This window comes from Rhea americana, unplaced genomic scaffold (assembly GCF_003343005.1).
Source record: "Rhea americana isolate MKP2758 unplaced genomic scaffold, rheAme1 scaffold_61, whole genome shotgun sequence".
In the NCBI taxonomy this organism is placed as follows: Eukaryota; Metazoa; Chordata; class Aves; order Rheiformes; family Rheidae; genus Rhea; species Rhea americana.
In genome coordinates, this window is record NW_028186768.1 from 4,467,358 (window position 1) to 4,487,701 (window position 20,344).

Consider the following 20,344-nt stretch of genomic DNA (forward strand, 5'->3'; position numbering starts at 1 on the left):
GCTGGGAGAGGGAGGACCCTCCGCAGCCCTGATGGCAGCAGGACGGCTCAGCTGTCCGCACTGGCAGCGTGTGCTGCGCAGACCCTGTGCTGGCTGCAGCCTTGTCTCCCGTCGACCTCTGCCTCTTGGGGCTAAGTTCTCCTATGGGTCTCCTCTGCTTGGGCCCAGGGCAGCAGCACCTGTGGGTCTGGTGCTCATACCCCGAACACCCTCATGGGGCTCAGCACAGGCCCCTTACCTATGTCCTGTGTGCAGCACAGATGAGCAGAGACCTTTGGGGCGTTTATCCCTCGGGCAGCTGGTGTGGAGCCCAGACCCTCCTGCCCTGGCAGCACCCAGCCTCCTCCGGCTCGAGCACAGGGGGAGCGTAGCTGAGGGTCGATGGCAAAACCCCTTCTGATGCGCGTGTAGCTCTGCTGTMGCGGATGGGATGGCTGTTTGCCTGCCTGGGACTTAAGCAGGAACTTGTTCCTGGTGGGACCCAACACCCGTTGTTTTGGGGATTAGTGTCCAGGTGCCGCGTCTGACTGGTGAACTTGAGCCGGCTGTGACGTGAGCAGCAGCAGCGAGTGATGGCGTAGGGGCTGTCTGCAACTGCCCTTGCTTCAGGGACACGTGCTGCGGCCCAGCTCTTGTTGCATGTGGCCTCTTTCCTTTTCCTAAAGTGACGGAGCAGGTATTGCTGGCCGTGGGGATGGCCTGCCTGTGGCTGCAGAGCCCCCCGAAGCAGCCTAACATCATGGCTCAGCCTTCCCACTATGCGGCGGTGGTGGATAGGGCGGTGAGTGTAGCCTGGATTTCTTTCCTGGGGATAAGATCARATCTGCCTGCACAGATGAGCATCTCTATGAGCTTTGAATGTGGGTTTACTCCTCCGCTGCTGGGAGAACAGGGAACAGCTTGATTCCTTCCCCTTTGCAACAGCCTGTCCCCTTTTATAGGGCTGCAGCCGTTCTCCCTTTGGATTGTTATCCTGGGGAAACGCGCTCCATCTCCCTCTCCTCCATGCCCTGCAGAGCTTGTGCTTGCATCTGGGTGCTGTCCTGGTAAGCTGTGGCCCAGCGCCCGGAGCTGGCGGGTGCCTCGCTGGCTCYTGTCGGAGAGGAAGGGCTGCTTCGKGGGTGTGTGGAGCGGCCGCCCGTGACACCGCCGGGCTCTTTGCCTCTGTCCTTGTCACATGAGACCTGCCGCCCCTTCCCTCCTTGGCTTGCACCCACCAAATAATCCTGCCCCTTTTCCTTGCCTGCGATAACTTCCCTGAATAGCCGTAGATGCTGCTGTCCCCTGTTGTCCCGGTGGACCAGGTCCCCGGGTAGCCGAGTGCATGGGTAGCACACATGTGTGCTAGCGAACCCCATTGCTCTAACGGCCACGGGAATTGCTTAGAGGAGACTGGCACAGCTGTGGAGGAGAGGAGGCATCGCAAGGCTTGTCCCCTTCCCCGGGAGCTCCTCYGCAGCGCTGGAGCAGGGCGGCGGGCAGACGGCGCGCGGGGCAGGGTGGCTGCAGGGGAGGGAGGGCAGAGCGCCGGCCGCGTCCCCGCGCGGGGCCAGGCCTGTTTGCTCAGGCAGGTGCGGTCGCCGTTCAAATCYGCAGGGCCAATGGGAGCCGCGGCGCTGGAGCGCGCGGCGGTTGGACGCGGGTCCCTTGGAAACCCAGCCGCWCGCGCGGGCTGCCTGTCGCTCACGGCCTGCCGGCTTCACCGGCCGCTCGGCTTCCCGGGGCCGGGCGGGGAGGGCTCCAGTTACTGGTTAATTAGCGGTGTCCTGCCATGGAGCCCGGCAGCGTGCACAGGGTCTCGCTCTGCACCCGTCAGGCTCACCCGCTGGGGGCTTCTTTCTACCTCACCACCTTCGGTAAGCGGGGARCCGCGGCGGCCGAAGCAACGGCGCTGCTCGCCCAAGGCGTTTCTGCCGAGCGGCAGCCTGCTCGCTTCTGCCTCGCTGAGCTGGAATAATACGCGGTGCGGGCGGGCGGGCGAGCCGGAGAGCGCCCTGAAACCGGAGCCGCCCAACGTGCCGCGCCGTAGCGGCCGGTCGGGCACTGAATATGCGGCTGGCTTTGCCCCCAGGATGGGGGCAAGGCGGGATCGCTCCGGAGGGCCGGCCGGAACCGCGGCCCCCRCCGTTTCCTTCTCCGCTCCTCGCGGGCTTTTTATCTGGGGCTGCCGCAGCCTTGCCAGGGAGCTGGAGGAAGCCCGAGGGCTGCGGTGGCCCGGCTCCGCGAGCTGGGGCTGGAGCAGCCGTGGCTGGGCCGCGAGCCCCTCCGCCCGCCCTGCGGGCAGGCGAACACGGCAGCGAACGTGGCGGCCTTTGCTTGCGCCGCTGTCGCGCCGTCCCTCGGGCTCGGGGCCAGCGGTGCTGCTGTGGGAAGAGGTGTTATCCGGGTACAGAGTAACGGCTCTGCTCCTCTGGGTTGCTGGGCACATGGACTCATTTTTATCCCCCAGCAGGTCCTGCTTGGGGGACTGTTGGCTTCTGGGCAGGCCTTTCCCTTCCTGGATTTCTGCTCTGCCCCAGGTCTGAGCGCAGAGCCTGTAGGCTTCTCACCTCGTCCTGGGTGTGTGAGGGCAGCAAGGAGGGGATCAACGCTGGCCTGGCATACTGTCACCCTGAGGGTGAGCTGGCATCATGAGAAGGGCCAGGGGTGCCCAGCATTGGGCCAGATGCTACCCTGGGATCCCCAGAGTGCCCCAAACATGAGCATCCTGCCTGTGAGCAGCAGCCGGAGGAGCCAGGTGGTTCCCCCGTTGCTGGTGGCTTTGTGTGGTGCTGCTGGGCTGGTTTGTGCAGCCTGGAGCTGAGCGATGGCCACGACGGTCGTGTCAGCTGCCTTGCGCCAGCAGGGAGCTGGATGCCCTTCCGTGAGGCTGCATTCAGCACCCGGTAGCTCTGAGCTCCTTCAAAAGTAGCAAAACTTTCTTTCAAGGCTTTTACCCATTTTTGTGGATGAGCGGGGCAGGAAATCGTGCAACATCTCTGTTACAGAGATTGCTGGGAGTAGAGAGGGGTCACGTTGAGTGGAGCAGGGCATCCCTGCCCTGGGCAGCCGGGGATGCTGCTCCTTCCTGCTGCCTACAGTGGTCCCTCCTTGCCAAGCCCAGACCAGCCCAGGAGGGGAGGAGAGACTGTGTTGTGCAGGGTTGGCACAGTGTGAGTCAGGCCTAACTACAGCCCAAGGCAGGTAAAGACCACTAATGCTTCTTGGCTCTTGGTTGTTGGCCTTCTAATGTCCAACTTCTCGGGTTAGCATGGAAGCTGAAATCTTCCCATCTTTATCTCCAGGAGTTGATGTGCACCAGATAGTGCAGGTTTTGCAATACCTCTTGCATCTACGAGCCACGTGTCCTCTCTGCAGCCACAGTTTCCATTGCTGGCTGTCCATTGCCAGTGAGATGGGGCTTTATTGCCTCTCAGCAAAGGAACAGTGGCATGGCAAGGCCAGCACAGACCTCTTGGTATGGGTGACCAAGGACAGGGCCTTCAGACCGACTGGTGCCGGGGCCTGAGGTCAGGAGTGACGAGCAGTTGTAGATGCTGATCTGCCTAAGGTGCCCTGCCTTGTGCCCCTGGGGACTCCCCACCCAGCCTGTTATCTGGCACTAATGTTCTCTGCAAATCATTCCCCTTTCTGCATAGAAACACCCTGCTGCGTGCTCCGATGATACTTGGCTGTCCTGGCCTATGCAAAGCCTGGGTTTTCCACAAAGAAACAGAAAAGCACTTTAAGGAGCAGAAACCCAAGTTTTTCATCTTTTGTAAGATCATCAGCCTGGAAGAGATTTTCCTGCCTGCTGAGTCTGGTCCTAGCAGACACCATCCGTGCATCCCCTCCCTTAGTCCAGGAAGTGTGTCTCGTGGGTGGGAACCTGCTTGATTATCAGCTTGTGCTTATTAATACCCAGTTTATCCCTGTTCTCCTTGTGCCAGCCTTGTTCCTCAGCTTAAATCACTTTTCTCCTCTCCCACCCTGGGGTCCAAGTGGATGGAGCCTGGGTGCCATCTAGGCTGCAGGTCTGCCTAAGCCCTCCTAGAGGCTTGGTGCTGTGCCAGCACAGCTCCTGCTGTTGAGCCCAGTGCTGCTCCAGCAAAAGGAGCGTCTGGATGGACTTGGTGATGGTAATGCGAAGATTTGGGCATGTGGGTGCTGTTGTGAGATGAGCTGTCTGATCTTTCATCTCCCTTTGGCCTTTCTCTGTACCTATTCTCGCTTACATTAATTTTTATTGAATGTGGATGACCTGGACAAGTTGTGCTGGGGAAATGCCATAAATGTTTCTCTTGATTTATCATCTTAGGACTGCATTGAAGGAGGCAAATGTGGCGACAAGGTTTCTCTGACCCCCTTTTGGAAAGGGAAGTGCAGCCTAAAAGCTTCTCCTGTTAGTCTGAACTAAAGCCGGCTCTTCTCAGAGCCCCAGGGTTTGTGTTTCTGCCTGCTCAGATCTGGAAGAAGTTTAGTGCTCCACATACCTGAGAAAATATGACTGCTGCAACTGAGCAGCTCTGTCTAAGGGCAGAAGATTGCCTAGGAAATCCCTTCTACCAGCTTGGCCTGGACTGGGTCCTTCTGACAACAGCTTCACTCTCTGCTCCTRGTCCTATAAAAGCAGTTGAACTGCTGCAAAGCTGAGGGGCCGAGCCCCGACCTGAGCGTGCTCGGACCCCTTTGGGGTCAGGCAGGCTGCAGTAGCTTTTAACCCTTCATGTGCTTTGCAGATGTTTGGGAGAGTCTTTTGCAAGAGCCTTAAGAGAATTGTCATATGCTGCTCCTGGGAAGGAGAAGGCTTTTTCCGCACAGCGTACATGGGGCACAGATATCCCCCAATCCACTTTTCCTGGGGGCCAGTTTTTGTTGCTTCTCCAAACTTCTCATTTTCTCCCTGCCCTCTTTTGTTTGGTGTTGGTGCAGCCTGCCACAGAGGGGCCGTGGGCACTGCGCAGCTAAAACCCAAAGAAGCAAAAATACACGTGATGCCTGAGGCTGCGGTCCCCTCCRACCCAATCCCTCGCTCGGCCAGCGCTTGCTAGGCAGAAGCCTTGATCCTGTGTGCTGCCCGGGATGTTGAGCAGCTCCGGCCGCTCCCAGGCTGGGGTTGAACGTATGAGCTTCCTCCCCCCCCCGAATTACCCAGCACAAAAGCTTCCTTTCTCCTCCCTGGGGCCCATTCATTATTGGACTGACTCCTCGTCATGCCTGGTTAGACTGGAGTGTTTTGCTTTCGTGCTGTAATGGTTGTTAAATGCTAATAGTGGAACAGTGAGGTTGTTCCCACAGTGTCAGAGATCTGAAGATAGCAGAAGGGTTAAAGTTTGGGTTCAAAAGGCTGGGGGTGACTCTGGTGGCATGATAAAACTAGGGGTGATATTCTCACTGTCATAAATCAATAAAGCCACCTCACTTTTACCCCACCTGAGGGAGTCTGGCTCTTGACTTTATCCTCTCTTTCTCATTTGCATGTGTGCATGCACGTAACCACATGCGTTTGCACATGGGCACGCACGTCAGCTGGGGGGATCTTTGAAAATTTTCTGTCAAAGCTTTTAGGGGATGAAAAATGAGATGCGAGTTCTCTGAATTGTTTCAGGTTGAACAATCCCATAGGAAATCCTCCTCAGCAAACCCAAGTCCTTGGGTGTGTCTTTTGCAAAATGAAGCATTGTTTTTTAATTTGAGACAACTTTCAGATGCTTGTAAACGGTGTTTACAAATGTATTTAGTTTGCTTTTTTTTTTTGTTTTTTTTTCTAAGTTTGGAAAAAAGTGAAAACGCAGTACGTTGGTCTGGACTGAATGGAACACCGTGCTTGCTACGCAGTGATGTTTTATGTTCTCTAATAGCGTTTGGGACCCTCTGGGTTTGGATTGCTCCAAAACAGTTGCGCAGATTTCAGACTCCGTTGCCCCTCAGAGCTACCCGCAGTACTCAGGCTGGCACGCAGCCAGGCAGCGCTTCCCAGGAACCCTCGTGCGAAGGTRTTCGGAGGGGCAGAGTCCTCCGTGTTTGAGCAGGGCCAGCGAGCCGGGGGCTGCCAGCCCCGGGCAGSCCACTCTGCACCCGCGCAGCCCCAGGGAACTGCCATCGGTCTGAATATTGTGGGTAGGTTTTAGGGCTGATGGAGGGTCGGGAGCGCGCGGGAGCGTAGATATCTAACTGGCAGAGCAGAGCTGCTGTCCGAGGACCCACCCTGGCTGAGCAGGGGGCTGTGTGTGTGCCCCCCCCAACGTGGGGGCTGTGACCACTTGGCTCTTCGCTGCTGGGAATCAGCTGCCTGCAGACAGGTCCAGGCAGTGCCAAAAAGCACAAGTTGCACTTCCAGATAAGAGCTGGGAACCCGAGGATCTGGCATGGGCACTTTGCAAAGCAGTGGGAGCTGCGGAATGGGTTTGGAGCTGCACAGGAGCTGGTTTCATCCTCAGCTCTGCTGAGGGACCGTTGCCTGTAGGCAGAGGGGGCTGTGAGATGTATAGCTTTCCACAGCTGTGGCCAGCGTCTGCAGTTAGTTTCTTTGTCTGTCACCAGCCAAAGGCTTATTTGAGATGCTTGCTTGCTTCCCTCTCGCTTTAGAGGTTGTCCTCCCCTCTTGTCTTACCTCTGCAAAGGGCTTTCTCAATTTGGGACCCTGACTGAGTTCCCTGGGGTTTATACTTTGGTTTCAGCTGAGACTGTTCAGGACAGGTGAGTGTCTGAGCTGGAGCCATCCTTATAGTCTGCACTGAGAGCATTTCCCCAGGAGGAAGCTCAGGCTGAGCTGAGTTACTCTGGTTTTGCCCCTGTACAACCCAGGCTCCATCACTCCCCCTCCTCTCTCTGCTTTAAGTCCTCTCTTGGCCCTGTCACACCTCAGATCTTGACACTTTGAGTTCTCTTGCTCTTCTGGTTTGTTCTGTGTCCTGGTGGGGCTGTAGTGGGAAGTAGACCCCCCTGTGCACTCACCAAATCTACTTTCTTGGCCTGCTAATGCTAAGGATAGGCATGGCCTTTCCTGCCAGGATCAGCCCTGCAAACCCCTCCGGCCTCACTCCTGCTGCATTGAAGACTTTTTCTTCCTGCCATCAGCTCTTTCCATCTTGCTGGGCCTCTGTGTTTCTGCCCTGTGAGGAATGGGCTGCTATCACATGGCTATCTCCTGCGAGTTGACCCACCTGACATTACCCTGTGAGGTGGCACTGATCTCCAGGGATCGAGGCCTCCTGCCCCTCACGGCCCCATGATGCGTGGGAGAGCCCTGGTTGCTTGCTCACCCCTTTGCCCTGGCTGCTCGGCAAAGGCAGGAGCCTCCAAGCTTTCAGCACAGTCCTTGCCAGAACTCGTGGGTCCATGCCCAGAACCGCTTCCAACGCATCATACCACCTTGGGGCAGAGCCTCTGCTCCTTGCGGGTGAATGGGAGGCAGTGTTGTGTCGTGAACTGCTCTTCAGTAAGAGCAGTCCTGGAGCTGACAGCCCTGTTTCTTGCACTTGTAAGCAGTGTCTCCTCTCTTACTCTTCTCCCCATGCTTTTGCAGCAGTGCAGGCTGAAATAATGTGAGTTCCTCTCATTTTTGCCATCCAGAACTGGAGGTGTTTGGTGGGCGTCTGACTTGTTGCTTGTTCTCTCTCCCCACCTCTTCCAACCACTTCAGGTACCACCATCCGCTTGGGATGTGCGGGGACTCCTGTTAACAAGCTTGATTTGGACTGTGATGGCTCTAGCGGTTTGCATAGGCCTGGATGGTCCAGACTGGGCCTTCTCCTTAGCTTCCACATTGAATCAGTCTGATTCTGTTCCTGCTGCCAGGCAGTTCCCAGCCTGGCTCTCAGAGCCCAGGACTGGCTTTTGGAAATGCAGGATTGGAATTGAAAGCACTGCAATGGCTCTGGCGTCATGCTGGTCCCATCTGACCTTCAGACTCTTGGAGCTGTCCTGCATTTCATTTCTTGGCCATGTTTCTTGATCTGGATGCTGGAGGATGGGTCATCTGCAAGGCTGGGGTTGCCTGAGCAGCTGGGAGCTGGGTGCCCCAGGCAGCCAGACACAAGCCCTGTCTGCCAGCTTGGCAAATGGCTACAGATGAGTTAGTGTGTTGAGGGTCGGGGATCTCAATCCTAAAGACCTGCTGTGCTGGAGCAAGACCAGCTGCAAAGCCATGTTTTGTTCATGYAGCGCCTTAAGGCTGACCCATGCCATCGTCTAATGACCCAGGGGAGACGAGGGGTGATGAGGCTGTGCTTGTTGCTAATGGGGTTGGGCTGTACTGGTTGAGGGTCTTCTGTGGGAATGGAGTGCGCACTTGGAGCACCCAGACAATGGCGTCTTACCCCACTACTGTGGAGTGGAGGGGCAATCCCAGGTCTGAGTCCTGAGCACCAGCTCTACTAGACCGCACGTGCTTCTGCAGACGTGCTGTTCCTATGGCTGAGGCACAGGATGGGGTCTCAKGTTTGTGAGAGACTTAGCGGTGACAGCCTGAGCCTATGATGCCTGGAGCTGAAAGCCCCCCAGCACCTCTGGGCTGTTGGCTTCTCAGTCAAAAAGCTTTTGGCACTGTTGTTGTCTGGCCTTGGCTGTGTCGCTGGGAGCTGAGGGTCTGGCTCAGTCTGAGCCTGGCCTGTGCTCTGTGGTGGAGAGGCTGTGGGATGGTGGAGCCTTGCTCTTCCCAAGGGACTTGGCTGCTCCTGACCTTGCTGGCCGCTTGACATTTGTTCAGTGCCAGAAACCATAAATTAAGCCATTCTTGTTTAATCTGAGATTAAACCAAGTGTTGACTCCTGGTTTTAGGTGATCTGCTCATGCTCAGAGTCCTCCACAGGCAGGTACCTGCGGTCCCCAGCAAATGCATCCTACCCTGGGTCATCTCGTGGTGTGTTCCTGGTGGGCTGAATGTGTTATGAGCAGTTTTGCCTTTAAACCAGTGAGGACACAGTGACAAAGGTTCAGAGCTAGTCAAACAGTTGTGGACAAGATTATCAGTGAAGGCATTTTTAAGGCTTTCCCATTTCCCCCAAACCAGTCTGGACAGATGAGGCATACTTCAGGGAAAAGCAGGGAGCAGACACAAGYGGAACAAGGTCCTCCAGCAGCAGAGGAATGAAAGTAGGTTAGTGCTGTGGGGCCAGCCTTGACTGACCTGGCGCTGGCATGTTCCTGCCACCAAAAGCACCCATTGTCCTCGGCGTTCATCTAGGCAGTCTGCAGCTCGACCCGCTGTTACCCTCCTCCACCTTGCAGCAACTATTTTGCCAGCTTGGTGCTCCCTGTCCCCCTCATGGGCATCGGCCTCTCGTGCTGGTGGAGTTTATTGTGTGCTGAGAAAACGCCATTCAGTTTTTCCTGAAATATTTTTGCATCGGAAGGCATGACCGTTTCTTGGCAGTGGGAGAAGGTGCTTTCTCACTACCTCTTTCTTCTTGGCTCCCTGAGCAATACCTTTGTGCCCAGGAGTGGAGAGGCAGGATGGGTTTGGCCCTGTACGAGGCTACGTGCCATGGGGTCCTCCCTGTGCCACCGCATGCTGGGGACAAGGTACAAGCCCTGCCTCGCTCACTGTCTCTCTTCTCCTTGCTTTCAGGTCAGCTGAAGCTGTCCATCGAGGTGCGGGGCCGGGTCCTGGTGCTGCATGGTGAGTATTGTCCCACAGCGCACACTGAGATGGCCCCAGGGCCATGGTGGGTTAGTGGTGGGGACGGTGTTGCAGGTGCCCTTTGAGCTCCTTGGGGAGGCTTCGTGGCACCTCTTGGGAGCGACTCTGCGGCAGAGCTGAATGACTGGTGGCTCCCTGAAATTCCTGGAGAGCTTCATTTTCAGGTGACAGTGTTTGTTTCGAGTATGTAACTTCTTTCCTGAACTCTGTATGAAAAGAAAAAAAGACCGAAACATCATTCGGGAAAGAAACCATCAAAATGCTTTGTCTGCTCTGAAAGTTTTTTGGCCAAACCCACTTGCCAGACTTTTCTGGAATCCTCAAATAGTTCAGGTACTTCCAAACACTGCGTTTTTTATTTTCAAGAAAAGTATTTCCCCCGGTCTGTGCTGGGGTTGCTGTCTGTGAAGCCACAGCAGGTCCTGCTGGGGGGAGGAGACCCCTGCTGAGAACTGCTGGCTTTCTCTGGGGGATCAGACCTAGCCACTGCTACTGGTGCCCGCGCAGGAGCCTGGGGACTGCGTGTCCTGTGTACCCTGTGCTGCTGCTTCCTTCTCCATGCCCCGGGGGAGCCAGTTTGCTTTACCCCTTTGCCAGCTGGGCCCCCTGTGGTGGCTTCTGCCTGTGCTCCTGGTGTCGTCCACCCAGTCTCCYGTTGTTGTGTCCCTTTGCGGATCCCTCCGCCCGCTTACGCTTACCCCGTAATTTCTCGGATCGTTTCGGTTCTAGCAAACGCTCGGGAGCGTGGGAGCAGAGCCGGCCTCCCCGCCGGCGGGCGGCCGGCCCGGGGCAGCCTGCGCGTTGTGGCGGCGGGCGGCCTGTCCCGGCTCTCGCGGGCGGCGCGACCTGCCCTGCGCCTCGGCTCGGGCCCTCGGTCCGCGGGGCCGGTCTGGGGCGAGGATGCTGCCCGCGCCCGGGTGCCTGCTTTCACCCGGCTTTTGCGCCTGCGCGGTTCAGCTGGGTTTGCAGCCCCGAGCGCTGTGGGTTCGGCGCTGCGGTAGGAGGGGGACGCGCGGCGCCGGGCAGCAGAAGCGAGCTTCCCGACCGCTTGCCCTCTTTACGCTCGGCGCGTTTGTCCCCGGCTTCGCGCTGTGTTTCCCCAGGAGCGAGGGGCGAAGCCCGCGGCAGGCGGGGAGGGTGGAAACGGGGCCGCGGCGAGAAACCGGAGCGGCAGCCCTGCTCGTGGAGGGGGTGAGCGCCTGTTTGCCCACCTGGAGCCACGCGGAGCAGGGCAAGGACGCGGCGTGTGGAGCTCCCCCGCGGCCGTACGGGTCGGGAGAGAGCCGGCGCGCCGCCGAGGAGAGGCTGCGAGTGTGCCTTGTGCATCCGTGCCTCGAGGGAGGGGGAAGACACCCCCATCCCAGCGACCCGCGCGGCAGGACGTGGCAACCACGACAGTTTGCTGTCCGTTCCCAGCTGCGCAGTGGAGGTTTATAATGAAATAAGAGGAAGAGGAGGTGTTTTGTCTGAGTTGYGTGGCGGTTCTGGTGATCTGGCACAAAATTCACCCCAAAACCGTCCCTCTGGGACGGTCTCAGTGTGAGCGTGGGTGTGAGTCGCTGTGTCTCGTTCCGGATGCCACCTCCAAAAGCAGGCCTTAGAGGAGGGAAATGGGCCACTAAAGAGGCCCACGTGTGGCCCACGGTCTGGGACCTGATGGACCTCTGCACATGATGGATGCTCGGGGTGGTCGATGGCTGCAGGAGGAGGAGTGATGGGGAGTGATCTCCCTTACCTCACTCTCCACCCCAATGTCTTTAAACCAAAAGCAGGTCAGGTGGGAGTAGGTAGCTCTCGGTGGAACCTGTTCTGGAGGAACCTTGCAAACAGCTTTGTGAAGCACCAGAGGGTCCTGCAGAGCCCATTTGCCTCTTGCACTGGAGTTTCCACTGGGCTGAAAACATTTATTAGGAACACGTATCTCTCCCTGGTGAAGGTGAAGGCAAAGTCACTGCTGCCTTGCCAGGCAGGTTAGGAATGAGCTGAGCCTCCCTCTGACAGCATGTCGTGGGCTCTGCTGGGCAAATGTTGCCTCCAGCCACGCGGCTGGGAAGCGCAGGGTTTCCTGCTGTTGGCAGTAGGGCAACGCTGCCTTCGTACTGGCGGGGCTGCGATCAGGATGTGGCCGCTGATATTTAACTTGATGATACATTTGGCTGCGGGGCAGGGAGCCCAGCACTGTGTGAAGTCAGGCACACGAAATGCAATTTGCCATCCGGACGCTGAAGTGCATCTGCCTCCAACTTCCCGCACCGGCACCAGTATTTATAGCACGGGTTTATTAAAGCAAAAATACACCTTAAAAACCTCACCTGTTCATGGGTGCTGTGCCTGGTGAGTCCGAGCTGGAGGGGGAGGTGCGTGGGGACCTGCGGGGAAGGAGGCTGGTCCAGCCCTGCTCTCCATGACGAGGGAGCACTACACGGAGCAGAGCGCTGCGGCGTAGGAACATGCCTTCTCTGCCGGTTTGGGGCTTAACCATTTCGTTTTCTTTCCAGTCATGGAAGCAAAAGGTCTGATGGGAAAGGATTATGGGACGTGYGACTCCTACGTGAAGGTGAGTTCTCCCAGGGCTCTGCTCGGGGAGCATCATGCTTTCTGGGGGTTTTGGGGCTGGCTCTGCATGCYCTGGGCTCTCTATCTCTTTCCTTTCCTCCTTGGTCTCCTGTGTCGAGCAACCTCAGTGTGCAGGGGGATGGCTGGTCTCTCATCTGATGCCAGGGCCTCTAGCCAGGTCCTCTCCTCTGCCTGTCTGTCACCACGTGGTGTGCCGGGAGCATCTCCCCTGTGAGGGGCTGCGAGTCAGAGAGCAGCGAGCAGCATTTGTGTGCATCAACCCCTCATTTCCTGGCTTGCAATTGAAGCTCCTGCTCTTTTCACCTCCTACCTCCTGAAGAGTTTTGTAATTCAATGGCTAGACATGCACAGGGTAAAGTGATCTAAACTCTCYGTTAGCACGGACTCAGCTGGATCTTTGAGGCTTAGCCATCCATAAAACTGGCTCTGCCAGTCTCCTGCCGCTGCAGTGGCAGAGCTGGCAGCTGTGAGCCGGGGGTGCTTGCACTGAGATGGCTAATGCACTGCTTGTTTCTCTACATAAAGATGTCGATCGTGCCAGATGCTGACTGGAAATGCAGGCAAAAGACGAAGACTGTGCCAGACAGCAAAAATCCTGTCTTCCATGAGCACTTTCTTTTGTGAGTATGACAGGGCAGAGGTGGCCCTGGCCCATCTGTGGTTCCTGTGGAGCGGTGGGGCAGCTGTGTGGCCGCTGGCCGGGGGCAAACCATCTCGTAGCCAAGACCCCATGTTTGCTTTTGCATTATCATTATCTGTGACAAACATGCGTCATGCATGAGCAGCTCCACTGCTGAGATGAGGAGTGACAGACACTATTCTGCTGTTTCTTATAGCTGAAATGCCGTGAACTTTTGGGCAGAGCTTTGCCGAGGTTCACAAGGCTGTCTGCACACAGCATGACAGCAGTGCTCCCGCACGGTTGGACTTTCTTGCTGGGTAGGAGTTGGGCAAACATGCTCCATTTCCTAGACTCTGCGCCTGCACCGATACGGGGCATCGGTACAAACAAAGAAGGTAAAAGGATTTCCCACAGCTACAGCATGTCCCTGCATGGTAAAGGAGCTGTACGGCATGTAGCGTTTTGGTGAAGCTTGTCACTGCTAGCAAACCAGTCTGTGTGAGACCTCCGTCCTCGTGCAGTATTTAGTCTGGCGCAGAATGRTTATTTCCGAGCATGAATTGTAGCTTGTTGCTCGCGTTTGCACCTTGATGTTGGATGCATATCTTCCTGCACAACTTTTTTTTTCTCCTTGAACCACCTGAGCAGTGTCCCCAGCACCTGCCCAAGGGAGGTCGCATCCCTCGGCAGCCGCCTGTCAGGAAAGAGCATCTCGCTGTTCAGCAACTCCAGTTGGACAGGCGCAGAGCTCCTTGTTATGTAAGAAACATGGAGTGGAGCTTGTAGCTTGATTAATTTTAGTAAACTAGTGCACAGTGACTCGTTTGAGAAGATTGCTGTTTGGGGTGATTGCTGCATGGAGGAGAAAACCTGCCTCCGAGGAGTGCGAGGAGTCTCCAGCCACAAGGGCAGCCGTGGCCGAGCACTCACGGGCTGTCCCCTCTGCTTGTTACAGTCCAGTGCAAGAGGAGGATGAGCAAAAACGTCTGCTGGTCACAGTCTGGAACCGAGAGAGAAATTCCAGGTAAAGGGGCTGCTGGGCTCTGGTATGGTCTCTTTAAAATGGAGCTGGCATGATAGCGAACCTGCCACCTGCTCTGGCCACCCCACGTGAGCTCCTCCAGGGCTGTGGCCCTCGAGGGCTGGCCCTGATGACAGGGCTGCCGTGTGCGGTGGCTGCGGCCTGGCGAGATGGGGGAAAGCCAGGAAGTGTGGCTGGGGACTGCAGGCTGCTGGCTGGGGGCTCTGGCCAGGGTTGTCCTCACAGCTGCCCGGTGCAACCTGTGCTAGGCGAGCGCTGTCCTGTGTGAACACCAGCAGAGAAGAAAMCCTGGTCTTCTATCTGTGTTGCTGCTGCTCGGTAGCCCTAAGCCTGAACAGCATTAAAAACTTCCTCCCAGCCTGACTTCCTCATTACAAGTTCATGTTTTGTGCGTGCAAACGTGCAGCAAAACAGATGGGCCCCTTTCTGCCCTCTTGGCTGTTATGGGAAGGGAAAGGGACTGGGGGACTAAGGACTTCTGCTACTTTTTGGGGCAAAACAGTTGGGCACAAAGCCCAACAGCGAGGGGTCTGGCACTGCCTGCTCGAGTGAGCGGCTTCTGCCTCCTTGGCCAAGCTCCTGCCAGCATCAGGCACCCTTGGATCTTTGGGACTCTGGGAGATTAGAGGTTTTGATGAATAGGCTTCAGTCCATGTCCTCCTTGCTCTAGTGGCGACTGAGCAGCAACCCCAAGGCAGCTGTRGATAAGCCTGTGGTAGCACCATAACTACTCAAAGCATGGAAAGGGGGGAGGCACGTCCCAGGCACTGGCAGGGATGTTTCCGAGGGTCTCGACAAAGGGGCGCATGCGGGGAGCTGACCAGCAACTTCTACAAGTGCATGCTGACTATCTCCCACTCTCCTCCAGACAGAGCAAACTGATCGGGTGCATGAGCTTCGGYGTGAAGTCCCTCCTGACCCCGGACAAGGTACGTCTGCACCAAAGCGTGGTACATGGAACTGGGGCTCACCCTTCAGGCCTATGGGCAGACATGATGGACTCTCAGGATACAAGAGGGGAGCAGGGATGGAGATGGCTTCTCTCGCTACGGAGCAAACAGTCTGAAGAGGCCCAGGAAGACCCCTGGTTGCATCCCCAGCATTGATTGCCACTAGGAAACTGGTGTCAGTGTGACTACTGAAGGCCAGGATGGGGAGACCRGGAGAAAATGGCCTGGCCAGGGGACCATTGCTCCCTCCTGTGGGRGCTCAAGGAGAATAGCAGCAGTTGGAGTTGGACCGGCAGAGAGGAGCATCCTGTGAATCCTGCCTGCCCAGCTCACAACAGGGCTCTGTGGGGTCAGGAGATAGGGCGAGCCTTGTTCARCCTGCTGGCATGTGTCAGATATGGCACATGGCCTCTAGGTAGTAGCCAAGCTGATGCGATGGTGAGGATATGCTCTTTGAGGAGGGCTCTGCCTTTCACCCTGTGCTTACCAGGGTTTCCCCAGCTGAGGAGGTGATGGAGAGGGCAAACTGTCCTCTCTCAGGCCATGGTGCWATCAGGAGGTCTCTGTGCCAGAATCTGTCCCTACTGCTGCAAAATTGATCACAGTGCTGCTGCCCCAGCCTGGCTGCTGCTTGGTAATACAGCTTTCAGGTCAGCTGGATTTGCCTTCCTAARGAAGCCTGTAGGGATACTACTATAAATGACTGCTTCTGATCTTCTGAAATACAGGAACTGCTAGACAGGGACCTGAATGAGAAACCTCCAGACCAATGTCTGAGACACAGCAGCCAGATGTGTCAGTGGAAGGTGCAAAACTCTACCTTGGGCAGTTAAAAGGTCACAGGGTCACAGGCACATTTTTATCCTAGGCACCAGTGGTGAGAAACTTCATCCATGGCCATAGCCCAGGTATGGAGTTGGCACATCTGAGAGTATCTAGGCAGATCTGGAAGTGGTTTATAAAAGTGTTAATGTAGCACTTGAGGTCTGGAAATTTGCTCCTTAGCAAGAGGTTAAAAAGGAGCTCTTTGGGGAGATTATCTGAGAAGAGGGGAAGAGATAGGTTGAACAYAGCCCCCTCTGAAATTCAGACAAGAAGTGAGATGCAGATTTTATTACACTGAAGGKGATCAGATGGATCAGCTTGAATCTGCAGCTCTCCCCAGGGAGTGCCTCAGCTCTGTATGCAGCAGGCCAGACCAGATCATGATGGTCATGTTTGCTCCCCCACAGATGTCTCCTCCTTGCCAAGTTTTAGCAGTGAGTTTCACAAGCTGTGACTGCATGCAGACAAGCAGGAGCGTCTGCATTTGTAGCTGCACCCATGCATAGCCCCAAGGCACCCTACCCTTGCAGGGCATGGGATGGAAGGAGGATGCTGGGTCCTTCTAGCTGGGCTGAGACAAGCTGGACCTGCTCCAGGGATGCAGGGTTTCAATCGCTCATCTTTAAATGGACCCCTTCCTCTTGCCTAGGGGAATGTGATTCCTGCAACCTCACTGGACTTGATCCAGGATGATTTGTCCCTCTGGCTAATGCCAGCTGCCTGGGTAGCTATGGGAGACAGTGACAGATCCTAGGAAGGGAGACAATCCCTGCCTTCCCCAGAGTCCCTTCCCATCCTGGGAGTGAAGGCCAGCTCTGTCCTCTTGGCTGCTGAGATGGCCTTGCCCATATGGAAATGGGACGTGGGTGAAGGGAGTTCCACTGCAGATCACCCAGCATTGCTGAAGGCTGTTTGAGCATCCTCCTTTGGTGGTGAGGCCAGAGCTGTGCGCTCCTTGCGGGACTGTCAGCCACTGCAAACCTGATGGGGATGGGTTTACTGGAGACTGGCTGGTTTCCTGCACTCTGTCRTCTCCCTCTAAAACTCTAGAAGCTCATTACTGTCACAATGGTTGGTTCCTCCTTGCAGTGGGACAGGAGTTTAGCAGCTCCTGTTTCCTAGGAGATGTGTTCTAGGCTGTCCCTTGGTGGGTGAGTGTGTTTGGGGAGTCTTTGTGCTCTGGCCCAGGGAACTTCCTACCTCAGAAGCCTTTGGGGGCTATGGGTTACTGGAGTGAGTTAAACAGGGCTAAATTTCTCCAGCCCCCAGCAGGTTCAGTGGCTCTCCATGTGGTCAGCATGCAGGGGTAACGTGGGCACTGCCTGGGGGCTTTGCAGTGCCACCTGGGGAGTAAAGAACACATAAGGCCACAGGTGCCTGCCCTTGCATTGAGCAACTTCTTTATTTCCACCCAGGAGATCAGTGGCTGGTACTACCTCCTTGGAGAGGATTTGGGCAGGACCAAGCACCTGAAGGTGGCTACGCGGCGGCTGAAGCAGAGCAGAGGTGCGTCTCCGCCGGGAATGTCCCAGGGTGTGTTGGCATAGCTTGGAAGGGGAGCTAACCTTATGTCCATGTCTGGTGCTGGCATGGAGCACACTCAATCCTGTCACCCTCCAGCAGGAGAGTGTCCCTCCCCTGTGGGCAGGTAGGCTATGCTGTGTTGCTTGCTGGGGACATTTGGGATTGGAGGCAGGCAGCGCTTTCCCAGCCAGCAGCCCCACTGTACGTGCCAGTCCAGCAGCCCAGGAGCTGAAATCAGGAGCCTGCATCCAGAAATCCTTGCTAGCAGTGATGGAGAGGAGCCAGCACTGCCATCTTCCTCTCTGGTGAGGATCACTCAGTGGAGTACAGCCAAACTGCTCATCCCCTGTGCCTCAACAAGAACTTCAGCCCTGTGATGCTCAGCGGGCAGCTCTCAGCAGACGGGCCTGAGGGAGATCCTGACCAGTTCAGTAGGCTCTTGCACAAGCACCTGGCTCTTCTCTTTACTCCTCACTCCTGCTTTGCACTTAGTTGTCTGTGATTCTCCTTGGGGCACCAATTTTGTAGCCACATCTCTCCCTCTTGCTGGGCTTGTTACTGTACCTCTTCCTGCCTCCCAGTCCTCCATATTAGGGCTGATCCTGTGGTTGGACTCTGGCTCCAGGGTCTGTGCAGTCAGGTGGTGAGCTCTTTCTCTTGCCCTGGTCTCCGTTCCATGCTGCTGGACTGCGTGGAGCAGGATGGGCTGGTGCAGAACAGAGTAAGGCAGCAGTGCCCAGATATGTATCAGCTTCTATCATGTAGAGCTGCCCCCAGCCTGAAGAAAACATCCCCCAACATACAATGATCTTACAGTGCTTGGACAGGCTGTGGAGCAGAGGGGCCTTCAGAAGCCCRTGTTGTCAGGCTGATGTGACCTTTCCGTTTGTCTCACAGAGCCAGCACTGGGAAGTCAGGGCACAGCGTGGGAAAGCCAGGACGCTGCGAACATGAAGCAGCTGAAGGTAGGTGCGACTGGTCTTTGACCCACCAGAGACCAAGACCCCCCCTACCCCTTGGAGCCTAGCTGGGACTGGAAGCAGGGGAGCCCAYCTGGAGACGTTTCAAACTAGCTAGTGGGTTGACATAAGAATGATGATGCTGAGGTGGGAGCTGCAGAGGGGATGGCTATGTCTGTCTCCTTACCAACAACACAACATTTTTAGATGATTAATAATCCCAATCACACACTATTTAGCAGAGGTGGGTGATGGGGGTAGTAACCCCTCATTTGCTCCATGTTGTGGTATAGCAAACTCATGTTTTTCCAGTGTATTGCCACAGAGACAAAGGAGCAGCTGCTGGGACTGGGAGCGATGGGGACCAGGCTGGCGGCTGGCTGGCGCCCCGCTGTGCCGTTCGACGGCAGGCCCCCTCCCGCGACGCGGCTCCGTGGATGGGCTGTGTCTGCTCCTCTCCTCCTTCCAGAGCTGCCTGCTTGGGGAGGCGAAAGGCTCATGGTGGAGCCTCGGTGATTTATAGGAGAGGCAAGGATGGGAAATGGGAATGCAAACACAAGGCCCGCATCGGAAATTGGGCTCAACAGACCCTGTGATTTATCTGTGCCGAATTCCGCTTTGCTGCTTCCCTTAGCTGCATTTTCAGTTATTTGTTTTAAAGCGTACGACTGAGCAAGACAAACAGAGCCAGCGCCCCTCTCCCTCCCTTCCTCTCCGGCAGTCGCCGCTGACTTGAAAGATGGTGGCTGGGAAGGAAGGCTGTTCCTCCTTCCAGCCGGGGCTGGCGGTGAGGCGGGCTGGGAGCAGCGCCTCCGCCGGCCCCGCCACGCTCGGGGGTCTCCTGGGAGCTCCTCGGGCTCCCACCCCAGCCCTGCTTGCCCCGCTTCAGCGGCTGTGGGGCCGGTTACCGTGGAAGGGCGTTAAGCCTGCTTGATCTGTGCAGAGCAGTGTGGAAGGTGTTTTCTCCTCCTTTCCAAGGGAATGCACTGCGACTCTGGCAGTGCAGGCTGCACAGTGCAAAGACTCCCCAGGTCCCGCTTTGCATCCTGCTGCTGGCTGGGTTAAGAGTTTCTCTTTGTCTTTCATTGCAATATTAAACCATGAGTCCAATTAAAATGACCCCTAAGCTCCCCCCTCTGTGACTGCCTGTACACAAAGCATCGGGACATGTGTATCTTCTGGGTCTGTGCTCCAAAAAACACACTCTTTCTTTTTTTWAAAAAAACCCTCTCTTACCCTCTAACATGYAATTAGTGCAAGACGTCTTTTTAATGAAGTGAAGCTTGCACAGCCGGTGCCTGTGAACCGCCGCTTAAACATCCTCCAAGTGTTTGTGAGAACATTGCAATAACAAAGTGCTCCGTGCCGCCGAAGAATGCAGCGGGAACAAAAGCCACATCAACAGAGAAGGGACTAGGGAATACTAAATAGTTGACAGGAATTTTAATATAAAACTCTCTCTCTTCCTTGTCACTTAGGGTTTTCAGGAAGCCCTCTGGCTTATCGTAAAGCGGCATACAGCACAGACAGGGGCTGGGGAGGTGAAAGGTGGCTTCCTGCCATTCTTCTCTGGAGCTGGGTTCCCATGGGCGGTCATGCCAGTTTTACTGTGGTTTTATTCCGCACTGGTGGGATACAAGGAGACCAGGATYGCTGCTGCTGCGAGGGACTGCGTTTTCATGGGCTAACGGCGAGTTTAGGGTTTCCAGCCATGAACCGCTTCAATGGACTCTGCAAGGTGTGCTCGGAGCCAAGATACAGACAGGTCTGTGCAACCCCGCTGCAGGCGGACCGTGGGAAAACCCACGTGCCGGCGTGCGCGCGTGCTTTGCTGCAAGTCTGGGTTAAGTTTCGGAGGGTCTCTGGGCTTTTCTCCCTCTTCTTGAGCTGTGTATACTGTTACTGGGATGCTGATTTGCTAGGAATGTTTTGTGAATAATAATATTGGAAATCTAAGGAAAATGCCTTCAGATAGGCATCTCTGATCTCTGCTGCCGCTGTAGCGTGTGAAAGTGGATAGATGGAGACAATTTACTGTGTAATTTAAGGGTACGACTTAGTACACAGACTACGGCAGCGCTGAGAGGTTTTATCGCAATTTACTACTCATTTGGGCAGAGACAGGCACAGGAGGCCACTAAGTCTCTGCCAGTGGGACTCTCTCTTTTTAAAACTGCTTTAGCACGAGTGCATTTGGGAATCAAGTATTGCTTGAAGCTAGTT

General features: G+C 56.0%; 1 protein-coding gene across 6 annotated transcripts in view; it reads left to right on the forward strand.

Moving 5' to 3' along the window:
* RGS3 (regulator of G protein signaling 3) overlaps positions 1 to 20,344 on the forward strand; it is an 85,419-nt gene that overhangs the window by 356 nt on the left and 64,719 nt on the right. For 5 of the 6 annotated variants that reach the window (XM_085320103.1, XM_085320099.1, XM_085320100.1 and 2 more), the window contains exons 2-8: positions 9,551 to 9,601; positions 12,121 to 12,179; positions 12,725 to 12,819; positions 13,777 to 13,845; positions 14,732 to 14,792; positions 17,054 to 17,144; positions 18,060 to 18,127. In XM_085320103.1, coding sequence (XP_085176229.1) covers positions 12,123 to 12,179; positions 12,725 to 12,819; positions 13,777 to 13,845; positions 14,732 to 14,792; positions 17,054 to 17,144; positions 18,060 to 18,127 — 441 coding nt within the window. In that variant the 5' untranslated portion in view covers positions 9,551 to 9,601; positions 12,121 to 12,122. Of the gene's footprint in view, positions 1 to 9,550; positions 9,602 to 12,120; positions 12,180 to 12,724; positions 12,820 to 13,776; positions 13,846 to 14,731; positions 14,793 to 17,053; positions 17,145 to 18,059; positions 18,128 to 19,719; positions 19,887 to 20,344 lie in introns of those variants that run through there. The other variant, XM_085320101.1, reaches the window with a different exon arrangement.